Below are 27,500 nucleotides of genomic sequence, written 5' to 3' on the forward strand. Positions count from 1 at the left end.
CACACCTGGGACACCTGACACACACCCGACACACACCTGGGACACCTGACACACACCCGACACACACCTGGGACACCTGACACACACCTGGGACACTTGATGTCCGTCCCTAGGACACGCCAAAAGGTACTCCTGGGACAGGTACGCCTGTCTGAACAGGAAACTGAAGAGGCGGAGGTTTCCGAGGCGACCTGAAGGCCTCATCGCCGTCTCTGCCTTAATGAACTCCGTCCTGATTGTGATGTCACAGTTTTAGTTATTTATTATGTGAGTTTTAATATTGATGGTGATGCAATCATGAAAGAATTGTCTTAGAATCTTAGCGTGGTGTTTTTCTACGTTTTGGGAGGTTTTGATAATGTTTCTTGGAGCTGTGATGTGTGTGTGTGTGTGTGTGTGTGTGTGTGTGTGTGTGTGTGTGTGTGTGTGTGTGTTAAAGGTTCTTTATTGTCCCATACACATACATGTAGCTGCATTTAACCCATCCTTAGAGGGAGCAGTGGGCAGCCAATCACAGCACCTGGGGACCAACTCCTGATCTGAGCCAGTGCCTTGCTCAAGGGCACTGACCGGAGAAACTAGTACATATTTTTAGATGGTGGGGGGAAACCCACGAAGACATGGGGAGAACACACACACACACACACACACACACACACACACACACACACAGGCCCAGAACGACCTGGATTCAGACCCACAACCTTGTTGCTGTGAGGCCACAAGCCTAACCATTGGGCCACCATGCTGCGGAGTTGTAGTCCACAGAGCGATGTCACAGTAAAGTAAGTGACGTGTATTGTGGAAGTTGTAGTCCACTGAGCGATGTCACACTAAACTAAGAGATACTACGACAATCTGAGACTTTCTTAACTACCGGACACATTTGAATTGAGATAAAGTTCCACACTGGACACAGGAAGGGGTGGGACTTCCCCCCCTCCTCTGCCAGGAGGCAGAGCCTGGACAGGAAACAGATTCCACACACACACGGATATTTAAATGTGAAAAAAATGGTTTTATCCCAAAGAATGAGAGTGACCTCAGCGATGATGTCATCAAGTCAGATTTGTTCACGTTAATAAAAAGTGAAGCAGACTTTCTTTAATGTGGATCGTTTTCTTTGTTTCAATAAAAACTTTATTGGTATATTTTTCTGTTGAAGTGCTTAACAGGTGTTGATGTAAAATTATGTTATATATAACCATCACCAAACCCACCAGACTCCATGTAAATAATCAGTACTTTTAGCGTGTATAGAGCCAGCATATTTCCACCAGACTCCATGTAAATAATCAGAGCAGAGAGCAGACAGACGGGAAGACGGACGCAGAGAGACCCTCCACCTGGAAATGGATCACCTGCTGCTGCTGCTGCTGCTGTGGAGCTCAGGTACCACTCTGCTTTAAACATCGTCTCTTCTTATCATTCATTGATTCTTTATTTCCTGTCAGACACACAAAGTGCCTCGTGGCTTCATAACACACCAACGTTTCAGTTGCAGTGTTAAAACATTTCATATTCACATATCGATCTGTAAATCAGAGACAGAGAAAGAAAAGACAAAAAGGAAAATGGATTTAGTGAAATCGTTAGAATCCTTCAGATTTTCATCAAATCAAACCACGTTTCTGATTCTATTTTTAGTCCGTTGTTATTTCTGTAACATCCAACCTTAACCCTAATTATTTAACCAAACACTGAACTAATGATACCATATCAGAAATTATAACTTTACTCATCATCAGAACCAGACAGAATCTGCAGATTGTTTAACAGTTATCAGAGATGATCCAGAATGAAAATCTGAAGAATTTAGCCGAGTGTTTTTCTGTTTTAAATATGTTTACGTCTGTGGGAACTTCTGCGCAGACAGATTCTGTGATCCTGCTGATAATCAGTAATCATCCGTGTGGTTTTTAATGATAAGCGGGAAATTGTGCAGAAAGTTTTGCGGTGACTCCTCCTCATGACAGCTTTACAGGAAACGCTGCAGCATGTGATCAGTGTTACTGAGAGGGAGTTGATCCGGGGCCTGTTTCATAAAAGCAGAATTTCTAAATCCAGGATAACTGATAAAGCGAGGTTTGACCTAGTCTGATCCGTGCATCCTGGCTTGGTGCGTTTCACAAAGGCCAAGCCAGACTGAGGAGGATAGACTAGGTGGAGTCAGGCTGAGGAGGAGAGACTAGGTGGAGTCAGGCTGAGGAGGAGAGACTAGGTGGAGTCAGGCTGAGGAGAAGAGACTAGGTGGAGTCAGGCTGAGGAGGAGAGACTAGGTGGAGCCAGGCTGAGGAGGAGAGACTAGGTGGAGTCAGGCTGAGGAGAAGAGACTAGGTCGAGTCAGGCTGAGGAGGAGAGACTAGGTGGAGTCAGGCTGAGGAGGAGAGACTAGGTCGAGTCAGGCTGAGGAGGAGCGACTAGGTCGAGCCAGGCTGAGGAGGAGCGACTAGGTCGAGCCAGGCTGAGGAGGAGAGACTAGGTCGAGTCAGGCTGAAGTAATTCAGATAGATGCGCGTCCACGGCTTTCCTCAAAAGACTGCGAGGTCGATCACAGATTTACTGATTGACTGATGCTAAAATTGAGAATATGCATTGTTCATGTGGAAGTATGATGACGTGAAACACATTATTTGTAAAAAAAAAAAAAAAAAAAGAAACACGGCCGCTGTAATGAAACAGAGAGAGAAAGCGTAGCAGACGATCACGGACCGACTGAATGAGTAAGTAGACTAAATATATACATTAACTGACCTCTGCTCTGAACTGGAGCCGTCATAATCATACCATTCAAGGATTAGGCTACTAATCATTTACACAAATTAACAGTTGTACTCTTTGCCTTAAAAGTAAGCAGAAGATAATGTTACTCAGGAAATTTACCATGAAGATCAATTTTCTACAACACTAGAATATCTTTCACTCTGTTCCTCCCTCTCTCTTTAATGGGCTAACATATACATTTCCTAAGTCATATTAACTTCCACTGCTGACTTTTAATGCAAAGTTACAACTGTTGGTTTTTGCAGATGACAGTGACTCAGTGAATGGTTTCAGTTAAGAGCAGTAGTTCATAAATGTATATTTTAGACTATCATTCAGTCTGTCCACTATTATCTGCCACGCTTTTTCTCACGTGTTGTTTTTTTTTTTTTATAGAGGACGAGTTTCCTTCTCTACATATTATATGCTTTGTTCCATCATATATATGGACATAGAAAAGAAAGACACTGAAGAAATGTGACTAAAATCTAGAAACTATAAAGATAATTAAGTGATAAATTCCATGCACACTGTAAACATGAATGTAACAGAGTATATTCATCAGTTATTTCCCGCCCAGCTAAATATAAGGTCATAAACCATTGGGGTGTCCTCTCCACTGTTGTTACATGAATGTACAGTAGCCTCCATCACTAGTTACTGGTCCAGTGAACTAAGACTATCATTTGGGAGGATTGTACAATTAGGATATGTTCTTACAATTGTAGAATCCTCCCAAATTGTAGTCGTTAAAGAATACAAAAAAAAATTAAACAACTAAAATAATTTAAGGTCCACTATAGCAACACAAATGTACAGCACTTTATATGTTGCCCTTAGTAACAGACTTAATTTAAAACACATTTGAAATGTTATCAGCCTTTTCTAATTATCTCAACAACTGTCATAATATATTCATCAAACTTCTAACAACAATATGAGCAGCAGTCTTCATACAGCAATATAACAGTAACAATGACACAGGAATAATTATAAAAAATAATGGTCACAACTTTAAATAATAACAGTCGCCTAATTAAATGAACAGCAATATGCACCTGTTGTATTTTAATCCAGGCTGATAACAATAAGGTAAAAGCACTGCTGAGTGATCAGAAAAGGCTCCAGGATTAATAAATCCTGGCTGTTAGCCTGGTCAGGAGCAGGCTAGCTGTTAGCCTGGCTGTTAGCCTGGTCAGGAGCAGGCTAGCTGTTAGCCTGGCTGTTAGCCTGGTCGGGAGCAGGCTAGCTGTTAGCCTGGCTGTTAGCCTGGTCGGGAGCAGGCTAGCTGTTAGCCTGGCTGTTAGCCTGGTCGGGAGCAGGCTAGCTGTTAGCCTGGCTGTTAGCCTGGTCGGGAGCAGGCTAGCTGTTAGCCTGGCTGTTAGCCTGGTCGGGAGCAGGCTAGCTGCACAGAATAAATCTCCATGGTAACTTAGGTTCCTCTGCTTTTGTGAAACCGAGTGAAGGCTAAATTCATCCAGGATAACGGGTTTATCAGAATCACGGCTTAATCCCTTATCTTGGTTTGTTATACATTAACTTTCCCTTTAAATCATACCCCCCCCTCTCTGTCCTGGAACATTTGTTGAATGTTACCAGGAAGTTAATTATTTCTCTCTTTGTACTTTAAAGGGTAACTACCGTTTTTCAACCTGGACCATATGTTCCTGTTTTTCAGTGTTTCCCAAAGATTAGAAAGCAATTTGTGGTGGCGGGGGGGGGGGGGGGGGGGGCACCCTGTGTGTGACCGGGGGGGTTCACAATAATTATTTCACTAATAATTTGTTACACAGAACTTTATTATATTAAATATTAATCAAAAATGTTTTCACACCTGACTTGTAAATATCGTAAACAAATTAATAATAATAATAATAACAAACCTTTCATGAACTTGTGGATTTCGCCAGCTGTTCTATCTGCACCAAATAGGCCAAGCTACCACGCTGCCAGGGATGATCTCGTTTCCATGGAGACAGACGCAGTGTGCACGGAGGGGAGGGGCTGTGTGTGTGTGTGTGTGTGTAAAAAAAAGAAAAAGCAAAATAAATAAAACTGTTGAATAAATATTTTTGTCTGAATGAAAGTAGGAAGAATCTAAATCCTTACAGAGTAGTGGGGGCATACGGTTGTTATACATTAAGTTTCCCTTTAAATCATTGACCTCGACAACCCAACTGCATTTTACAGTGGTTTCCATTGGACTGAACTGTAAAGTTATCCAGGACAATGACATCCTAAAGTGTAGAGAAGTGGACTTGTTACTGTAAGCTTCAAACTGTCTATCTGTCTGTCTGCCTACCTGTCTGTCTGCCTGTCTGTCTGCCTGTCTGTCTCTGTATTTACAGACCTGCTGCTTCAGCCCAACATCTCTGTGTCCTCCTCCATGGTCGGGGTCTCCGAGGTGGACCAGCAGGAGGTGTTCCAGGTGTTCTGGGGCTCCAACTTCACCATCAGCTGCTCCATCCAGCCACAGTACCCAGGAGGCTCCTTCCAGCTCACCTTCACCTCCTCCGACTCAACACACAACTACACCCAGCCAGCTGTCAATCACTCTGCCCACTTCCTGTTTCCTGCTGCAGAGCCCGCCCACCAAGGAAGCTACAGCTGTGTTTATCACCTCTATGTTTTCTCTCATAACTTCTCCTCTGAGAGCCGTGTGCTCTCTCTCAGCGTCATGGGTAAGCTGACTGTTTACAGGATTGGAGAAGATGATTGGTCCAAACTGAGTGAAAATGATCAGCTGACAACATATTGTTTCTGGACTGACTCTGTGACGACTGTCATCATGTTACACATGTCAGATAGTAACCAAACTCATACAAAGTGTAAAAATGTTAACAGCTAACAATTAACTGAAGGACAGAGCATGTTTGGTTACGAGGATAACTCTGGTTCTCTGAGAACTGAGCAAGGTGTTTCACTATGAGAATCACCTTCTGATGTGACCAATCACAAAGCTCTGACCATGGTGTGAGAGATAAGTGTCCATGTTGAAGTGATTTTAGATTTCAGGTCAGTTTGTGTTTAATGGGAGCTGTTGGACTCGTGATGTTGTGTGATGTGTTGACTGTCCATGTGTTCCATCAGATCCGAGGCCTTTAATCATCAGAGCGATCCTCCTGCCGCTGATTCTGCTGGTGGAGAACATTGTCCTTTACTTCTACTGTAGGGTACGGACACTCTCTCTCTCTGTTGTTTCCACCACTGGCTGTGTTTGTTAAACTAAAGAGAGGAGTGATGCAGGAAGTCACATCTGTGTTCTGTTATGTCTCCCCAGGCCAACAGGGGGCAGCTGCCGTGCAGACAGAAGAACATTGATCTCCAGGCCAACAGGGGGCAGCTGCCGTGCAGACAGAACAACATTGAGCTGGATTATTATAACCTGGGTGTCCCTGCAGCTGAAGGAGGACCGACTGAAGAGGAAGGAGCTCAGGGAGCTGAGTAGCACCTCCAAGGAGCTCATGGAGGTTAAGCATTTATGCACCTTTTTAACCGACTTGGAATAATTCCCATTTATTTACCCTTACAAAACTTCAATTCATTTTGAATGGCACATACTGGGTACTTGTGTACAAAATCCGGGGTCTCTGGGGCCAATCTGTGAGGAAAAATGAGTTTTAAAAAGTACATTTTACTGACAAATGTCAAAAGAACCTGTTTTAGGGACCCGGTAGGGGTCCTTAGGATGGACCCAAAACAGGTTAGAAAAAGCATCTTTTGTTTAAAAAATTGCCGAAGAAAAAAACACTTACCCTAGAAAGTAGCTGAAAAAACAGTAGTTACCCTTTAAGGTAGAACTGGGAAGAGTGGTTGACAGCCTTAAAATAGCTTCTGCACTCGCCGATTTTTAGTATCCACCCAGGCCAAACTTTCCCATGCAGCCATCTCAATTTCTTCGGGTTGTCCAGCAAATCATAACTGGGATAAAGAAAAGAGCCTTTTGAATGTCAAGTTGAGTTTAACAGCCCTTCCAGATGGTTCTCTCCTCAAGACTAAAGTTATCTGCATGTACTGTTGATGTGATCTGAGTTACCACCGGATTATGTCAAGTCACAAACACCACTTGAGCTTTAAAAACTTGAAAAAAACTCCCTTTTAAAATATTTAAAAGTATTTGAAAGTGTTTTCAAGTCGTCTCCTCGATGGTCAGAAATGGGATTTACAAATTGTTGTTGTTGTTTGTAACTACTTATTTTTGCTCATTTTTTGAATGAATGAATTTTCGTATTTTGTAACAATTGAGCTTTTATCAGTTATCAGGATTTTTGCTAATTTCTGTAGTTAATCATTTTGATGAATGTTATCCAACAGCATTGCGTAACATTGGTATTTTCACTGATATGATGCCAGAATTATAGTCATCTCTTTATTCTTTTCTTATTTTTAAGTTCTTTATTTCATTGTTTCTATTTGTAAGTTGAAACAAGTGTACTTGTTAATGCATCTACATCTTGTTATGTTTCTATTTATGTCTAAATGTGTAGAACTATAAGTGACACCAAAAAAAATTAATAAAATCATCCTTAAATCCAAATATTATTATTTGAATCGGCTGTTTTTTCAGTGTTGTCAGACTTCAGCTAAGAAGAAGCCGAGTGTTTGAAGACAAAGCCTCCAATTAACATCAGAAACCATCAATAGTAAATACAGAGGAATAAAGTTATTGTAGTAAACTGTTGAAGTAGGAGGTCTGTAGTTCTGTTATTGTAGTAAAATGGTGACGTCGGAGGCCTTTAGTTCTGTTATTGTAGTAAACTGTTGACCTACATCTCGGACCACGCCTCCAGCACTCCACACAGAAACAAACACAGACAAAACAAACACAAACAGACACACAGGGAAAGGACATCCCAGACAGGACAGAGAGAGTGCTGCCCGTAACAGTTGATGCTCTTGGTACTTTAGGTTCCCATATTTGACCTTTTACCAAGAATCTGGGTGTGATTTTTGACAGTGCTTTTAAATTTGATAAACAGATTAGCTCTGTTGTTAAAACCAGTTTCTTTCAGCTGAGACTATTGGCTAAGGTTAAGCCTTACCTGCTACGCAAAGACTTTGAAAGAGTCATACATGCATTTATTACATCCCGTTTAGATTACTGTAACTCTTTGTATGTTGGATTGGATCAGTCATCCCTTCGTCGGTTACAGTTAGTCCAGAACGCAGCAGCTCGATTTTTAAATGGGACTAAAGAGTGCGATCACATCACACCGGTTTTGGCCACGCTCCACTGGCTTCCTGTTTGTTTCAGGATCGAATTTAAAATTGTATTAATTGTTTTCAAGATCTTAAATGGGTTGTCGCCTTCTTATTTATCAGAGCTTTTACATGTCCACACACCTGTCAGAGCACTGAGGTCTTCCAATCAGATGCTCCTCGATGTGCCCAGATCCAGGTTAAAAAATAAAGGTGACCGAGCCTTTGCAGTGGCTGCTCCAAACCTCTGGAATGGTCTACCTATTAATGTAAGAACAGCTTGGACCGTTGAAACATTCAAGTCCTTGCTTAAGACCCATTACTATGCTTTGGCTTTCAAATCAAGTTGAGCTTTGATATCTTGACCTTGTTGTTGTGCTGTTGGTTATTTTGTATTGTATACTGTGTATTGTTATATGTGTATAGGAAAATTTGATTGGTCGTCAAATGCGCAAAAATTTTACGTAGCAAAATTCCTTGAGTAACTTTTGGTCACGTCCATCTGGAGATGCTACGTACCAGGTTTCGTGCTGATTCGGCGTACGGCCTAGGACGAGTTCGAAAAAATTGGTTTTGCGCATTGCGCGATATTGCAGAAAAAAATGTAAGCATAAATGGCCGTGGCCTATATCATGTGATTCAGCTTGATTCAAGGAACACGTGGATCTATGGTTTTTAGATGTGTAATGTGGGAGTTAAAGGCAAAAAACCATTATAGCGCCACCTAGTGGTCCACATGTGTAATTTTTGGTAGGTGTGGTCCATGACCCATTGTCTATCTACCCTGTAAATGTAAAGTTGTTCACCCTAGTGTAAGTAGTAAATTTAGACGTGGGTCCCATAGGCCACGCCCACTTTGACCCCTCAGTACCCCACTCTAGACATGGCCTCAGGAGTGTCCCTAGATGGTGCCCATCAAATTTTGTAAAAATCAGATTAGCGGTTCATGAGATATAAACGTTTTGTACTTGTAGCGCCCCCTAGTGACCGATTTTTGTAAAACGTGTGGGTGACCTTCAGAGGGTCATGCTAAACAAGAATCTAAAGTTTGGCGTTGATGGCATTTATTTTGGCCGAGATATGGCAAAGTTGGTGTTTTCATAGTTAGATACACAAATTTGTTTGTGCGTAATTTGCGCAATTTTTATTCTATCAAAATTATTTTTCTTAACTTTTTGTCCGGACCATCTGGAGATGCTACCTGCCAAATTTCATGCCGATCTGTCGCACGGTCTAGGAGGAGTTCGAAAAAGTAGGTTTTTGATAAATCGCGATTTTTCATGCATAAAAGTTTAGGCGGAAATGGGCGTGGCCTATATCACGTGATTCAGTTGGATCCAGGGAACACGTGGATATATGGTTTTTAGATGTCCGGTGTACGATGTGGGAGTTATAGGGCCAAACACATTTTTTTCTGCTATAGCGTCACCTAGTGGTGGAAGTGGGTCTATTTCTGCGCCTGAGGTCCTTGCGGAGTTCTGAACCATTCCTGAAAATGCCAACCCCCCACCGTGTACGGTTTAGGCTGTAGTCGGAGTTTTAGGCGGAGAAGAATAATGACTATGATGATGATGAATAATCAGTAGAAAAACAATAGGGTTCTACAGCCCTGCTGTGCGAACGGCATAGCTTTGCTCTTGCCCGTTCTTGCAGACTCGGGCTTGGACCCCTAAAATAATGAACTTCATCAGGGGGAATTCAAGCACACAGCACCGTTTATTCCGAAAACTTGTGCAGGAATCTGAAGCCTCTCATGATGACCTCTTACTCCACAACAACGTGCACTGTTTCAGTAAGGGCAAAGCACTGGAGCGTTTCGTTGAACTCAGGGATCAAGTTGTGGATTTTTTAATGCAAAGCCAATCAAAAGCGGCAGCTGACCACCTGCGCATCATGCAAGACAGCATACATTTGCAACATTGCATTTTTAACGGATTTTCCCATTTGAACGCATTAGATCTACAACTACAGGGGAAAGAAAAACCTGTGGTGAATATGGTGGAAAAACTTGATGCCTTTGGAAACAAACTTGATCTTTTCCACGAAGATTTGTTGTGGTGGAGGCTGCTACACTTTAGCACACTTAAGACCGTGGGTCACAGCAATGTCACAGAGAACATGAAGACATTTATCACACAGCTGGGGGAACATTTCTCTGCAAGATTTGATGACTTTGCCATTTCCATGGATGTCATTGGATTCGTGCGTGACCCATTCACTATCAGCCCAGGCGGAGAATTCCCCGCTAACGTGAGGAAGGTGATGCCGCTGGACGAGGCGGCTATTCAAAGTGAACTGATTGACATCCAGGCCGCTGGTGACATGAAGGCTGCTCTCCGTGGTGCTGAAAGCTTGAGCACCTTTTGGGCTGCTTGTCCCCAAGAGCATGACACACTGAAGACATTGGCCATGTATGTGCTCACTATGTTCGGATCAACATACACCTGTGAAGCTGCGTTCTCAAAAATTAACTCTATAAAAACGCATGAGAGGAAGCGACTGTCAAACCAGTCTTTGGAGGACTGCTTGCGCATAAACCTGACAGCTGTCAAGCCCGATGTCAAAAAGATAGTGTCGAAGGGGAAATGTAACTTCTCCCATTAAGCAAACGTGAGTGTTTAGTCTTGGGATTTTCTTGGTTTTACTTTATTTGTTGGATCACAGGCTACTTTAATTTTATGTAAATAGTAACATTTCTAATAACTGAGGCCTGTCGCTTTTATTTGTCATTAGAACTATTTGCTGATGTGCGAGGCTTGCAGTTACCGTGTTCTTCTCTGTTATGGTGATGGTTGTTATTGAGACATCGCAGTTGTGCGCAAATCCCAGACGAGGAAAATTTTGACATTTGTGAAAAAATGAGCACGTGAAACAATAAAAGATGTTCAATGAGAGCAACACGTTTATCGTCATTTTTGATTGAAGGCAGGCTATGGCACAAGCTACTTTTCAGAAAGCGTTTTTTTCATTTGATTTAAAAATAAATAAATATAAAAACATACTTTTTCCTCTTACTAGGCTATTCCTGAATTCAGTGTTATTCTGGGGGCCGGATGGAAATCTCTGGCGGGCCGGACTTGGCCCACGGGCCGCCAGTTGACGTTAATTGCATTATGGGATGGTTTAGACATTATGGGATGGTTCAGACATTATGGGATGGTTTAGATATTATGGGATGGTTTAGACATTATGGGATGGTTCAGACATTATGGGATGGTTTAGATATTATGGGATGGTTTAGACATTATGGGACGGTTTAGACATTATGGGATGGTTTAGACATTATGGGATGGTTTAGACATTATGGGATGGGTTAGACATTATGGGATGGTTTAGACATTATGGGATGGGTTAGACATTATGGGATGGTTTAGACATTATGGGATGGTTTAGACATTATGGCTGATTATCTAAATCCAGAAGGAGAGAACCAACGGAACCACTCTGTTGAGCTCTACTACACTGGATGATGAGGAGCTGGTCAGAATCTGTAGGAATATTAAGACTGGGTTACACATCACTTCTATTGGACCAGCTGATAACCTGGGCTCTAAAGAGACACCCACCAACCTGCCAAATGCAGCTAAAATTAATTTTTGTGGGTAATATTGTAAAGTTAGTTGCCAGTTTGGTGATGAAGAAGAGAAGCATCTGTTTGGATCGGCCAGCTGCAGAAAGGTTGCCAGATTGGTCTGTTTTCCACCAAGAAATCTGGGCGGTTTAGTGTGTGTTTGGCCTGGAAACATAATCTTTATCTGGCAACACTGCTTGTAGTTCTAGTCCTACATTTCCCATGAACACTAGAGAGAGACGAAGTGGGACCGCCATGGGACCTTAAAGGGATACTTCACCAATTTAGCATTAAGCTTTGTATCAGTAGAAACCCGGTAGTATTTTTGAATGACTTTGCTTCCCTCCCTCATGTCCCCCTGAGACCAGAGATCTCTGGGTCTGGGTCTGGGTAAAAAATCTTCCGATGACGTAAAACGACAATTTTTGCATCATCCGAAGATTTTTGCCCAGAGGCAAAGGACTACAACCAGTAGTAGGAGATACTTCCGCATAGCCCATAGGGGGTTGGACTGTCGGCTTTTTCCGAAATCTGCCGAGCAAAAACGAGTGTCAGCCATCTTGAATCCTCGCTTAGCTTCTCAGCAGAGAACTTTTAGATAGCTAGATAGATAGATGTATTCATCCCGAAGGAAATTTTAGAACAACAATTATGTGCATTCAAACTACCGCACACGTGTACCACCGGGATACATTGGTACAGATCAGAGAATATGCAGGACACTTTATTACAGACGGAATACTCGACACACTACGCCTGCTATGGAGACCAGCGGTGTTGCTCGATGCCTCTGGCCGGTAAAGGGACATCATCAGTGGGGAACGTTGAACGAATGTGTTGGTGGAAAGCTAACGCTAGCCGGCCACCTGTTCCATCAATCCTGCTTGCAAGTGTCCACTCATTAGACAACAAACTGGACTACATCCAACTTCAACCAAACTCCCAACGCGAGTTCAGAGACTGCTGTGTTTTTGTTGTGGTGATATTGCTGTACCGGACTATCCAACCTGCAACTCTGTCACCGGGTAAGACTAGCTAGTGGAGGTGTGCTGTGTTAACACGGACTGCCTGGTGCAGAAATGGGGTGATTTGTATCCAACTAACTGCTAACTGCTGTTTGAGTTTGTGACTGTTAAATGCCGACCATTCTACATCCCACACAAATTTACGGCTGTGTTTATACTCAATGCTTATACATATACACAGTTTATACATATACACAGCCCACCAAGCGCTAATGCTAGTAGCTATGTGTTAGCTGAACTTTTCGGAGCATATAATGTGTGTGCACTAAATGTAGCCTTTTTCGTATGTCGTTTTTATATATTTTAAATGTGTAACCACTTGAGCTATGGTGACATTTTTTTCGTGTATATGGTTGAAATGACAATAAAACACACTTGTTGAGTTGATCGTCTCACTGTCTGTCTGTAAACGGTAGGCGTGGCTTGGGAGTAGACGCTAAAGCAGCGAAGCAAGTGCATTCTGGGATTTGGTGTCTTTCATCCACATGAACCAAAAAACACATTTTCTGGCTTTTCTCGGCCTAGAAGCCACCAATTTCTAATTTTTTTTCACGTTTCTACTACATAAGTGACCCAATTTAAAGATATATTCATCTTTCCAATGGTGAAATATCCCTTTAACTTTTGAAATCTTGGGAATTTGGATAAAACAGGTTTTAATTTTGAAAATAAAAGTTAGTTAAATTACTAAATCTGAAGGTATATCATTATAGACCAAAGTCTTGGCTGTTCAGCAATGTACCGGTGCAACCTCCTCATTTTGTATTTCTTTCATAAAACAGATGTTTTTCCAGTTACTACTTTGTTTTTGTCAACACCGTCAGACACAATAAAAAGCAAATTATGTTTTATTTATTTGGTGTAATATGTTTTTAGAGATTTTAAATCATTATCTGGCATTCGTAGTACACATTTATGTTGTTAAATGTTGAATATTCACTTTTGTTCATTTTTTATAGTGTTTCACGTGTACTCCTTTAAAAGATCTAACATCATACAACGTTTACTTTAAGCCTAAATAGAAAAAGTCATGTTTTTTTATTTAACAAACATATATTTGCATTAAAAGAGACTATTACTTTAATAACTCAACAGCACTGAAGAAACATATTGTAAGCAAATTCATTTAAAACAAATAAAACTCCCTCTGACGGTGGAGACTTTATAACTGACGGTGGTGACACTAATCTGGTGACAGTGGCCTCATAACAACATACAATTCCAAAATGTATACCACACAAGCTGGCTTCTTGCTTAACAACTTCATTTAACTATTGGGTGCAAAAAATAACAGTCCTGAGCATGCATACCATGTGAAAGAGTAGGTTTTTGTCTCACCGTCAGGTTTTCTGTGACGTGACAAAAACCTCCAAGTGGTCCTTAACGGAGGCTAGAATATAATTGTTGATCACAATAAATAAAGGCTCACCACAACCACAGCCGTGAGGATGTCCACGAAAACCTGACGGTGGTGACAAAAACCTACCCTTTCACATGATATGCATGAGTTGTTCACATTAGCCATCTTGTTTCCCCTCTATTGCTAGCTACTTCAGACCTCTTCTTAAAAAGTATACATTTATGTCATAATCTAATCTAATATTTTTTTATACAAAAGAGACGGTGTTGACATGTTATGGTGGCAACAGTAGCAGTGTCCAAAAATATGAACAAGTTTAAGAGAAAATAGCAAACTTAAGGGAGCGTCAGTGATCTTGAAGCATGCAGTAGATAGATAGATAGATCTTTATTATTGTATGCGATACAACACAATTCTGTTGGAGCTATCCTCTCCAAATAGCAGCATAGAGTAAAAAAATAAAGATATACACATATATACATGTACACATCCATATACATACATACATACATACGTACGCACGTGCATACATACACACATACGCACATACATACATACATACGTATACAGAGTAAAGAAGATAAAAATATATATACACATATACATATGCACATACATACACATACACATATACATATATATATATACATATATATATATATATATATATATATATATATATATATATATATATATATATATATATATATATATATACATACATACACACATACACATATGCACATACACTAACACGTTCTCAATAAATAGATAAAACAGCTAAAAACAGTCAGTTATTGCACAGAGTCCGATTGCACTGGGGGTGTAAGAGGGGGTAAGAGATGTGTGTATTTTTAGTTATTTATTTTATTTTTTATGTTTGTATGCGTGGATGTATGTATGATTTTTGTAATATGTTCACAGCTCTGGGGAAGAAGCTGTTCCGGAGTCTATTTGTGCGTGTGATGGGGGTTCTCAATCTGCCTGAGTGGAGGGTGGTGAACAGGGAGTGTCCGGGGTGTGAGGTGTCCTGCCTGATGTTTGTGGCCCGTGTGAGAAGACGGCTTGAGTATAGTTCACTCAGGGGGGAGCCAATGATCCTCTCAGCTGTCTTAACAACCCGCTGCAGGTCCTTTCTTTCTGCTGCTGTGCAGCTGGAGGGCCACGCGGTGCAGCAGTATGTCAGGGTGCTCTCAATTGTGCAGCGATAAAAGTGCGTCAGGAGTTCCTGAGGGAGCCCATTGCGGTTCAGGGTCCTCAGGAAGAACATCTTCTGCTGGGCTTTTTTAATGATATGGAGGAACGTGAAGCTTGCCACCCTCTCCACCTCCTTCCCGTTGATACACAGTCCGTTGTGGTTTATTTTGTTCCTTCTGTAGTCAATTATTATTTCTTTTGTCTTCTTGGTGTTGAGATTGAGGTCGTTGTCCGTGCACCAAGCTGACAGGGTCTGGACTTCTTTCCTGTAGACTATTTCATTGTTGTCTGATATGAGTCCCACTATGGTTGTGTCATCAGTAAATTTGATGAGGGTGTTGGAGTTGTGGGAGGAGGTGAAGTCGTGGGTGAAGAGTGAGTAGAGGGCTGGACTGAGGACGCAGCCCTGGGGGACGCCGGTGTTAAGGATAATGCTAGAGGAGGTGTGATGGCTGATCCTGACACGCTGGGGTCTATTGGTGAGGAAGTCTTTGATCCACTGGCAGAGAAGGTCTCCCAGACCCAGTGTTTGTAGTTTGTTAATCAATTTGTCTGGAAATGGAGTTGAATGCAGAGCTGTAGTCAATAAATAGCATCCTAACATAGCTGTTGGGGGTTTCCAGGTGTGTGAGGGCTGTGTGCAGTGCTACGGAGATGGCGTCATCAGTGGATCTGTTGGTCCTGTATGCAAATTGATGTTGATCGAGGTCAGGAGGTGAGCTGAAGGTTTGAGAATGGGGTCCTCAGGAATGTAGTTGACCTTGTAGTTGCCTGATTTTATTGCTTTTTATAAGTATCTGACGGTGGTGACGAATATGTGGGACACATTTTGAATAACCACAAAATAATAGTAAATATTGTTAAAAACTCACTGTTCGTAGTTTTTAAAACATATTACTATGTACTATTTCATGTGGTAAATATCTTATTTAATTCAATTATTGCTTTTTGTTTTTTTAATCCAGTTGAAATGATTATCTCCTATCTGAGGACAACTGGTTTTGTAGGTAATGGGCCAGCAAATAATCATTACATTAATACAAATTAAAAATAAACCTGTAAAAGATCCTTAAATATGTGCAAAGGACCCCCTGATTATAACCTTGATTCTTTTTATTCATGAAAATGTTATTAATTTCCAACAGAATTGGCACTTTTCTTAGTGGGACATGTTTTTGCCAAAGTTTCAAGAATCAGTTTTTTGTCCGTTTCGTAGATAATTTATCAGTTTATTGTTAAACTGTTGAAGTCTCAGACTGTGAAAATACTTCATTAGAAAGATACAAATAAATAATAATATTAAAGATTGTTAATTACAAAACAAGTTGGAATATTTTTAGATTAGAGAATATTTCAGATTTTCTTTTCTTATTCTATACATAAATATAGACATTTTCTTATTATGTTTATTAATGGATCTGTTTTTTTAATTTAAATATCAGAAGGCTATTAGTGCTTCTATGCTTTTATTTTGAAGGTCTGCACCGGATGTGTGTGTGTGTGTGTGTGTGTGTGTGTGTGTGTGTGTGTGTGTGTGTGTGTGTGTGTGTGATGCTCCCTGCAGCGGCGGAGGAGAGGAAGAGGAGAGAAGAAGAACTGAAGGTCATCGGAGAGAATCGGAGATTTCGGATCGATTATCGACTCACTGATCGCTGCGCGTGCACAGCGTAATGACGTGAGACAAGAGCACGGAGCGACAGACGGATTAGCTGCTGCATCCATCCACCTACCTGTCTCCCTGCCTGCTACCTGTCTGTCTGACTGAATCTCCACCAGCAGCATCCAGATTCCACACCTGCCTCTCTCTCTCTCTCTCTCTGCCTGTCTCGCTATCTCTCCACAACTGTCTGTCTCTCCACACCTGTCTCTCTTTCTCCGCCGTCTCCCCGCCGTGTCTCCGCCATGGGGAACCGGGGGATGGAGGACCTGATCCCGCTGGTGAACCAGCTCCAGGACGCCTTCGCTTCCATCGGCCAGAACTCGAGCCTCGACCTGCCGCAGATCGCCGTGGTGGGCGGGCAGAGCGCCGGGAAGAGCTCCGTTCTGGAGAACTTCGTGGGGAAGTGAGTTCACCTGTCTGTGTATCTGTGTCTGTCTGTCCGGGCCGAACCGAGTCATGCCGTGCCGTGTCGTGTCGTGCCTCCTGCTCCCCGTGTCAGAGGGAGCCGCCCGCCCGGCTGCCTCCAGGCCGGGCTGAGCTGCTGAATAAATCAGAATCAGGATCAGTTGTATTGGCCAGGTATACTCACATACACCATATACTCACATCTATACGTTCAACAAAGAGACATGTAGTACTAACATACTGTACAATAGAGACAACAATATACATATAGGCACATATCAAAATGATATGCTAAAATACAAATATACCATAAGACATAATATCAAGACCAGTAGGCCTACACATGGAGAGGGATGTAGATCAGCAGCTGGTCAGAGCATGGTCGGCTTCATCAGAAGATATGAGTGTGTTTCTGGTTTAATATAATAATATAAATATGTTAGAAGGTTAAGTAGTGAAAGTAGTTTTAATTAGTATGACAGCAGCAGCATTCACACAAACATATATATATATATATATATATATATATATATATATATATATATATGTATATGTTCAAATGTAAACATTACACTCTTAATACTACGTGCTGATACATGATTTATGTCTTTAATATATATATATATATATATATATATATATATATATATATATATATATATATATATATATGTATATGTTCAAATGTAAACATTACACTCTTAATACTACGTGCTGATACATGATTTATGTCTTTAATATATATATATATATATATATCAGGTACAGTATATTAAAAAGACATAAAATCATTAAAAGAAGACAGTAAGATGAGATGAAATGATTTAGTTCTTGTCTGAAGCGAGGCCAGATTATTCATCCCGAGTGGAGACCCAGAGATTGGAGACATTCACGGCTCCATTCATCCTTAAAACCTAGGCAGCGTTAAAATACTCAGGAGCAGTACATGTGAGTACTCAGGTGAAGTATTTCAGAGCTGTACTTTAGTAGATGTACTTTGATATGAAGACAGAAACAACCACTCTCCTTCTGTGTGATATTAACACGTTCTCTCTGTCTGACATCTGATTGGCTGAATCCTTATCTTCCTCTCACCCTGAGGAAGAACAACGGTCTCCTCTCATTGGTTGCTGCTGGTCACATGACAACTCCCTGTGTGTGTGTGTGTGTGTGTGTGTGTGTGTGTGTGTGTGTGTGTGTGTGTGTGTCTGTGTGTCTGTATGTATGTGTGTGTGTGTGTGTGTGTGTGTGTGTGTGTGTGTGTAGGAGTAGGTGGAAAGCTGCAGTGTCTGATTCCCCTGCAGTTAGCTCACACACACACACGCACAGACACACGCACAGACACACACACACACACACACACACACACACACACACACACACACACACACACACACACACAGGGAGGATGTCGTGACAGTGTTGGAGCTGCAGTCCTGAAGGATTCCCATCACAGCTCATGAAATGTTCAGGAACAAACGGAATCTGCAGATCTTAAACATATTTACACAAATCTCAGAGTGTTATAATAATCTCAGATGTTATAATATAATAATCTCAGATGTTATAATATAATAATCTCAGATGTTATAATATAATAATCTCAGATGTTATAATATAATAATCTCAGATGTTATAATATAATAATCTCAGATGTTATAATATAATAATCTCAACGTAGAATATGAAAGGTGTATATGTCATTTTGACACAAATACATTTCATAAATGACATGTTGATGTTTGAAAGTCTCGAGGTTTTGATATAAATGTAATTTAAAAATTTTCAAATATAGCACCTGTCAATCCAGAAGGAAATATTCTGGAGCCTATGTTTCCGTCAATCCTGCCGACGTTGTCTCTGCTGTAATCAGATCAGAATATATTTATGTTTATGGAAACATCCATGTGTTCAGACAAGGCTAGCAGCAGCAGCGCCGTGTCAGACACCTTTCTGGTGGTAAAGACATAGAAAACGCCACGCAGCCGCCACGCCACGCTCACGCCACGCTCACGCCACGCTCACGCCACGCTCACGCCACACAGCTGGTGTGCAGGAGGCCTAATTATTCCCACATCGGTGTCTGAAACGTTGGCAAATCTAAAACTGATAATGAACAAATAACATTCTGCAGATTTTTGAAGAATTCAAATAAAACTGAATGTTAACACGTCTCCACCCCGAGCAGGAACACCGTCCGCTCAGTTCTGCTGATTTTCATTCTGGATCATCGCTGAAAACTAAAAACCATGAAACCATTCCCTGTGTGCTGGGTTAGGAGCTGTACTGCAGCTGGCCAGCAGGGGGAGCTCCAGATGGTTCCACTCTGTGCTTCCCTGGCTGCGTTGGCCTAAATCAGATTCCAGTGTGAACTGTTGGTGGTTTCTAACTGACATCAGACGCAGCACGCTGCTGCACTAAAGTTAGGGAGGTTAGATTGAGATGAAGTATCTCCCCAGACACTGATGAGGTCTAACCCCTCCCTCTCCTCCGTTAACCTGCTGATGAGGTCTAACCCCTCCCTCTCCTCCGTTAACCTGCTGATGAGGTCTAACCCCTCCCTCTCCTCCGTTAACCTGCTGATGAGGTCTAACCCCTCCCTCTCCTCCGTTAACCTGCTCCATCACTGGTCTCCATGTTTGAGCCTAGTCAGGTTTTGACAAATGTCGATGTCGACTGATGTAAAAGTCTCATCAAATCCTCCTTGGTTGTTCACACTGACAGACCTGGGTCTGATTCAGGACCACATATGGAAGTGGTCTACATCTGACCTGGGTCTGATTCAGGACCACATATGGAAGTGGTCTACATCAGACCTGGGTCTGATTCGGGACCACATATGGAAGTGGTCTACATCTGATCTGAGTGTTCACACTCCTTCTGAAGAAGTCTGACTTGGTCACTTGACCCCAAAATAATCAGATTTGGGCCACTTTACCTGCCGTCTGAACGTAGCCTGACTGACTGACTGTCTGACCGCCTGACTGACTGACTGACTGACTGATTGTTGTTGTTGTGTCTCCGTCTCAGAGACTTCCTGCCGCGGGGGTCGGGGATCGTCACTCGGCGCCCGCTGGTGCTGCAGCTCATCAACTGTCCCACAGGTGAGACTCACCATCAACACCTTTAGAGATTATATATATATATATATATATATATATATATATAATACATATATACAGCGGGGGAATGTAACTAAGTACATGTACTCCAGTACTGTACTTCAGTCCAAATGTTGAGGTACTTTTACTTTACTTGAGTCTTTTCTTTTCATGCCACTTTCTACTTCTATTCTATTTATATATATATATATATATATATATATATATATATATATATATATATATATGGATGTTTACCTGACCAGTGGCCTGATGTTGAGATGTGTTGATGATCAGAGTACGCAGAGTTCCTGCACTGCAAAGGGAAGAAGTTCATCGACTTCGATGAAGTTCGTCTGGAGATCGAAGCGGAAACTGATCGGATCACTGGACAGAACAAAGGAATCAGTCCGGTCCCCATAAACCTACGAGTTTACTCCCCCCACGGTAACACACACACACACACACACACACACACACACACACACACACACACACACACACACACACACACACACACACACACACAGACACACACACACACACACACACACACACACACACACACACACACACAGGTTTGTTACACTATCTTTGTGGGGACCCGTCATTGTCATAATGCATTCCCTAGCCCCTTACCCTAACCTTAACCATCACCACTAAATGCCTAACCTTAACCCTTACCCTCACCCTAACCATAACCTAATTCTAACCCTAATCCTAAAACCAAGTCTTAACCCTCAAACAGACCTTTAACCTTGTGGGGTCCAGCATTTTGGCCCCACAAAGCTGTGCAGACCCCACAAGTATACTTGACTCCCGGTTTTTGGACCCCACGAATATAGTTAAACAAGCCCCCCCACACACACAGACACACTCTCTCACTGGAGGATCTAACTCTGTGTTTGTGTCTCCAGTGTTGAACCTGACTCTGGTGGATCTTCCCGGCATGACGAAGGTCCCCGTGGGCGACCAGCCGGCCGACATCGAGCACCAGATCAAAGAGATGCTAATGCAGTTCGTCACCAAGGACAACTGCCTCGTGTTGGCCGTTTCCCCCGCCAACTCCGACCTTGCCAACTCTGACGCTCTGAAGATCGCAAAGGAGGTCGACCCGCAAGGTCAGAGTCCTTTACACCTCACCTACATCTTCTACACCAGTCATTCCCAAACTGTGGTCCGCGGACCACTAGTGATCCGTGAGGGTACTGCAGGTGGTCCGTGGAAAAGCAAAATAAAATATAAATGAATATTTTTTTAACCTTCATTTTACCAGGGAATTCCCATAAAAATTAAGAATATGCATATTGATTTACAATTTAAATTAAATTGTCAAGTTATTATGTGATTACTAAAATTGCCAAAGGTTTTGAAATTCTGACTACATCCAAGTGTTATTACTGTATAGATTTAATACTCCATTGCTATGGAAATCAGCCTGTTGTTCAAATGAACCTGATACGCCCTTGGGCGCTTGAGTAAATAAATAAATTAAATATGTGGCAGCCGTTGTGTGCAATAAACCTTCTTTTAACGAGCCTGTTGTACTGATGTGATGACCAGTTCTAGTTTTAGTGCTAGCACTGTATGTACACACCGCCGCTGACTTGATCTTCTAAAGATACAGGAAGTCATTCATTTTCAATGGAAGCTGCTTCTCTCAGCTGCAAGGAGCGGAAAATCTGTCGGCGTCGCGTTTTGGGCGTTTTGAGCGACCAGAGCGTCAATCAGATAGTTGAAAGTAGGTCAACTTTATGGTAATGAGCTATGACGCGGTTCAGCAGCAACCAATCAGAATATAGACGTCCTTCACGCTGGCTGATTCCAGAGAAACATACGATGTCAACTTTGGTTCCTACCAAAGAAAAAGGAGGAGAAGCTCATCATGGCCGTTGCTGGGTTCCCTATCATTGATGATATTTGCGTATAGGGACCAGTTAACGTTACCTGCCGGTCACATGGTCTCTAAACAGTCCGCTCACGGTGAAGTCCTGCACGGATCAACAGCTGGCGGCTGCTCCCTCTGCCTGCATGCTGCTGCGGTTCAGCGGCCAGAGCTTCTTTGCAGCTCAAGTCGGCGGCGGTGTGTACGGACAGGTAGGCCTATTAAGAGGTGCAGATTAATTCAGGTAGAACTGTGTGGAGACATATTTTATTATGTGTATTATGAGGTGGTCCGTGAAAATTTGTGATTACAAATAATGGTCCACACACACAAAAAGTTTGAAAACCCTTGGTCTACATTAGTGTTTCTCAAATGGGGGTATGTGTACCCCTGAGGGTACTTTGGAGTACTGCAGGGAGTACATGAACTTTTTGCAAAATGCTTAAAAATATGTCATGCATAATTCCTAAAATAATTACACTATAATAATGAATGAATTACTGTAATTGGTGGATTCTGAACATTTGAAATGTAGTATTTAAATGTTTTTCAGTTCCGAGGTTGTTGTTTAGTAGATCTCACTGCCGACACTGTATTGTTCCTCTTTATATAGATGTCAAAATGTTTTTGCACTAGTCAGGGAGTACTTGGCTTAAAAACACAATTCAAAGGGGGTACATTATTAAAAAAAGTTTGAGAACCCCTGCTGTACATCTCCCGCATTTTATACTCGCAGATCCATTACGGAGGTCCTGTACCTGCAAAATGTCACCGAATGAAAAACAAACCACAAAGAGACACAAAACGACACAAAGAGACACAAAACGACTAGCCTGGTCCTACCAGACTCTGGTCCACTAGCCTGGTCCTACCAGACTCTGGTACACTAGCCTGGTCCTACCAGACTCTGGTCCATTTCATTGGTCCAGAGAGTCTGGCCCCTCTCCATTGACAAGTGATAACTTCCTTGAAGGCGGGTACTCTGTTGAAGTTTAAAACTATTGGATCTGCCCAGAGCCACTCTGGATCTGCCATAACCAATCGCTAACGTTTGGTCGTGACGTATGTCATGCGCATGTGCAACAAGAGGGGAGACCGACAACAACTATCGGCTTATATTTAGCATTAGCATCGCTAGCGTTAGCCTTAGCTAACTCCTTCACCACTAACGGAGCGAGCGGGAAAATCAAACTGTTCCTGAACCCCGTGGGGAGGAGGGTCACAACATCATGGCCACCAACACAACTCAGCAAAGATTGTTCTTGCTCGGGCTCTAACTTCTGGATATTCGGCAGCGTTGCCACAACGGACCGAATGGCTTCGCTCGCATCTTTCTAGTGCACGTCCTCAACGTCATCGTTCTCAGCCACTCCCTCTGTTCGCTGATTGGACCGGTAAATATTTGACCGGAGAAAACCCAAGAATATACCGCAAACCCAGACGGAGTACTGAAGGGAAATGAAAATTGAGTGGAAGTAAGTAGGAGGGCAGAGCCAGGCTACAAAACGACCAGAAAGAGACACAAAACGACACAAAGAGACGGGAACAAAACTATTGAGGGGCAGGGGGTTGTTGGGTTTAGCTGAAGTATTTTGAATGTTTGTTTAGGTCTGAGGACCATCGGTGTGATCACCAAGCTGGATCTGATGGATGAAGGAACCGACGCCAGAGACATTTTGGAGAACAAACTGCTTCCACTACGCAGAGGTGAGACGTAAAGTTACATTTTTAAAACCTGTGTTACAAAGTTCTTCAGTTACTAAACACTAAGTAAAAAGAACATTTAAATAGAACAAATCAGAGAATTAACAGGTGTTGATGAGAGAAAGGAAGAGAAAGGAACTGCGTTGGTAGATTCCTCTGCATGTAACCACAGCAACAGTACTGAAGTAGAGACAGTGGTGGTGATGATCTCCAGGTGTCTCTGCGGAGATAATGACGGACTCTGAACTGTGTCAGGTTACGTCGGGGTGGTGAACCGCAGTCAGAAGGACATCGACGGGAGGAAAGACATCACAGCAGCTCTGCAGGCTGAGAGGAAGTTCTTCCTGTCGCACCCGTCATACCGACACCTGGCAGAACGCATGGGCACCGCCTACCTGCAGAAGATCCTCAACCAGGTGCACACACACACATGCACGCACACACACACACAAGTTTTATGGGAAGTCCGTCCAGTGAAATGTTAAGATGAGTATCAAACTAATGTCCTCTGAAGGCCCCTAAGAAAGGCCCCCAGAAGCCCCCTAAGAAAGGCCTAAGAAGGCCATCTGAAGCCTCCCAAGAAAGTCCCTAAGAAGGCTCTCTGAAGCCCACAAAGAGAGGTGGTAAGATCCTCTCTAAAGGCCCTAAGAATGCCCTAAGAAAGGCCATAAGAAAGGCCCTAAGAAGGCCCCCTCTAAAGGCCATAAGAAGGCCTTTTGAAGCCCCTGAAGAAAGGCCCTAAGAAGGCCCTCTAAAGGCTCTAAGAAGCCCCCAAGGAAGGGCCCTAAGAAGGTCCTCTCTAAAGGCTCTAAGAAGCCCGCGAAGAAAGGCTCTAAGAAGGCCCTAAGAAAGGTCCTCTAAAGGCGTCTTCATGACCTCTGAAGGGAGAAGGGTCTAGCTGCAGAGCTCCAGGATCAGGCCCAGCTCTTTATGGGACCCTTGGGTCCCTGAGAGGACAAGGCAGTGTCATAGGAAATTGTGAACGCCAGAGACAATACGATCAGTAGTTTAGAGACGCCACACAACCTCCACCTTGATAACTTATTAAGTTAACTGTAACTTCTAAACTTATAAAGTTAGGTAACAGCAGGCCAAGTGTTGATGCAACCAGCTGGTTTCCCAGATGTGTCCAGCTGAGACCGAACTACACATTCAGACTTCAGACAGTGAGATCAACTGTCAGGTGTAACACTGAGTGACCGTGCATTTTTCCGTTACCCACAGCAACTGACCAACCACATCCGAGACACGTTGCCGGGGTTACGCAGCAAACTGCAGAGCCAGCTGCTGTCCATCGAGAAGGAGGTGGAGGAATACAAGAACTTCAGACCGGATGACCCGAGCCGAAAGACCAAGGCCCTGCTGCAGTCAGTACTTCCATCAACCAATCAGTCACTCAAAGGGCTGGATTTAAAAGATCCTTTTCCCAATTCAAATGGATCTTCATTTGAATTATCCAATATTGATTCATAAAAAAGTATTTATACGTATATATAAGGTTTTGTTGTTTTTTGTCAATGTTTTTCTAGGTTTTTGGAGCATTTTTTTTCGATGCTTTTGTCTCTTTGTTGACATTTATGTAGTATTTTGTGACATTTTTCTCACTTTTTGTGGTGTGTGTGTGTGTGTGATTGTGTGTGTGACTCTATGTGTGTGTGTGTGTGTGTGTGTGTGTGTGTCAGGATGGTGCAGCAGTTTGCGGTGGACTTTGAGAAGCGGATTGAAGGATCCGGAGATCAGGTGGACACCTACGAGCTGTCAGGAGGAGCCAAGATCAACCGAATTTTCCACGAACGCTTCCCCTTCGACCTGGTCAAGGTAACACACACACACACACACACACACACACACACACAGCAGACATGTTCACGTGACAGAGGACAGTGTTGTGCATGTGCTCATGTTTTTGGTGAATGGTAAACTGAACATAACATCATGGTAGTTTAATCCCTCGTTCAATTTATGACAAGCAAGCCAAACGGAAATCATGGCCTGTAAAACTATAATACTGATCAGTTGACTGACGTGACAGCTGACTGTTGCTCCTCATGAGGAGCAAGGTTACCTCCCCTTTCTCTGCTTTGCCCACCCAGAGAATTTGGCCCGCCCATGAGAAAGAGAGACATCATGGCTTTCAAACGAGCAAAGTGGCAGTTGGTCGAGGCCACATCCCCACCCTCCACCTTGCCAAAGAGCACCATGTCATCGGACCTTTAATAATAAATAATTTCTGTGTGTGTGTGTGTGTGTGTGTGTGTGTGTGTGTGTGTGTGTGTGTGTGTGTGTGTGTGTGTAGCTGGAGAGTGATGAGAAGACTCTCCGTAAAGAGATCAGCTACGCCATCAAGAACATCCACGGAATCAGGTGAACACATTCTCATGAACGGGTTTGTATGATATCGTATGAAATTACTGCCGGCCAGTCACATGACAGTTAAGTTTAGACACCAAAACGACTGGTTAAGATTAGGAAAAAGGTCGTGGTTTGGGTTAGAACGCTCCCAGGACATGAACACCTGTTTCCTGGTGAAAGTCTTGTGTTTTCTCCTTAACTTCTTCAGGACATGAACACCTGTTTCCTGAATGAAGGTCTTGTGTTTTCTCCTTAACTTCTTCAGGACATGAACACCTGTTTCCTGAATGAAGGTCTTGTGTTTTCTCCTTAACTTCTTCAGGACATGAACACCTGTTTCCTGGTGAAAGTCTTGTGTTTTCTCCTTAACTTCTTCAGGACATGAACACCTGTTTCCTGGTGAAAGTCTTGTGTTTTCTCCTTAACTTCTTCAGGACATGATCACCTGTTTCCTGGTGAAAGTCTTGTGTTTTCTCCTTAACTTCTTCAGGACATGAACACCTGTTTCCTGGTGAAAGTCTTGTGTTTTCTCCTTAACTTCTTCAGGACATGATCACCTGTTTCCTGGTGAAAGTCTTGTGTTTTCTCCTTAACTTCTTCAGGACATGAACACCTGTTTCCTGGTGAAAGTCTTGTGTTTTCTCCTTAACTTCTCCAGGACATGAACACCTGTTTCTTGGGTGAAAGTCTTGTGTTTTCTCCTTAACTTCTTCAGGACATGAACACCTGTTTCCTGGGTGAAAGTCTTGTGTTTTTTCCTTAACTTCTTCTGTAACTTCTCCCCTGTGCTCTGTGTTCAGGACGGGGCTGTTCACGCCTGACATGGCGTTTGAGACGATCGTGAAGCGTCTGATCGCTCAGATCAAAGAGCCGTGTCAAAAATGTGTTGACATGGTGATCAACGAGCTGGTCAACACCGTGAGGCAGTGCACACAGAAGGTACCCTTCACGTTTACTCTCTATTATTAATATTATATGAGTCAGATATTACCTGTGTGGATCACACCCTGACCTCTGACCCTGTTCTTCCTGACCTCTGACCTCTGACCCCTGTTCTTCCTGACCTCTGACCCCTGTCCTTCCTGACCCCTGACCCTGTCCTTCCTGACCCCTGACCCTGTCCTTCCTGACCTCTGACCTGTCCTTCCTGACCTCTGACCTTGTGCTTCCTGACCCCTGACCCTGTCCTTCCTGACCTCTGACCCTGTCCTTCCTGATCTCTGACCCTGTCCTTCCTGACCCCTGACCCTGTCCTTCCTGACCTCTGACCTGTCCTTC

General features: G+C 42.7%; 2 protein-coding genes and 2 long non-coding RNA genes across 16 annotated transcripts in view; 2 read left to right on the forward strand and 2 right to left on the reverse strand.

Moving 5' to 3' along the window:
• Positions 1–27,500, reverse strand: part of LOC116056993 (scavenger receptor cysteine-rich type 1 protein M160-like) — a 1,012,348-nt gene that overhangs the window by 252,548 nt on the left and 732,300 nt on the right. The gene's annotated exons all lie outside the window — the stretch shown is intronic.
• LOC118494635 lies at positions 752–16,189 on the reverse strand. The gene is made up of 3 exons (XR_004896761.1): positions 16,172–16,189; positions 5,266–5,271; positions 752–868 (listed from the first exon to the last, which is right to left on the reverse strand). It is a non-coding gene; the product is annotated as an uncharacterized LOC118494635 (long non-coding RNA).
• LOC118494638 lies at positions 13,954–16,036 on the forward strand. Its single transcript, XR_004896764.1, has 2 exons — positions 13,954–14,285; positions 15,831–16,036. It is a non-coding gene; the product is annotated as an uncharacterized LOC118494638 (long non-coding RNA).
• The window catches only part of LOC116056974 (dynamin-1-like), a 31,683-nt gene continuing 20,839 nt past the window's right edge, over positions 16,657–27,500 (forward strand). For 5 of the 7 annotated variants that reach the window (XR_004896742.1, XR_004896743.1, XR_004896744.1 and 2 more), the window contains exons 1-10: positions 16,658–17,178; positions 20,211–20,284; positions 20,579–20,728; positions 21,199–21,402; positions 23,775–23,873; positions 24,126–24,286; positions 25,095–25,237; positions 25,553–25,688; positions 26,167–26,234; positions 27,023–27,161. Coding sequence is in view for 4 of the 7 variants with exons in the window: in XM_031309380.2 (XP_031165240.1) it covers positions 17,018–17,178; positions 20,211–20,284; positions 20,579–20,728; positions 21,199–21,402; positions 23,775–23,873; positions 24,126–24,286; positions 25,095–25,237; positions 25,553–25,688; positions 26,167–26,234; positions 27,023–27,161 (1,335 nt within the window). In the remaining 3 variants the exon portion in view is untranslated. Of the gene's footprint in view, positions 17,179–20,210; positions 20,285–20,578; positions 20,729–21,198; positions 21,403–23,774; positions 23,874–24,125; positions 24,287–25,094; positions 25,238–25,552; positions 25,689–26,166; positions 26,235–27,022; positions 27,162–27,500 lie in introns of all 7 variants that reach the window. The other 2 variants (XM_031309377.2, XM_035999045.1) reach the window with 1 other exon arrangement.

The sequence above is a fragment of the Sander lucioperca genome, chromosome 2 (assembly GCF_008315115.2).
Source record: "Sander lucioperca isolate FBNREF2018 chromosome 2, SLUC_FBN_1.2, whole genome shotgun sequence".
Taxonomy (NCBI): domain Eukaryota; kingdom Metazoa; phylum Chordata; class Actinopteri; order Perciformes; family Percidae; genus Sander; species Sander lucioperca.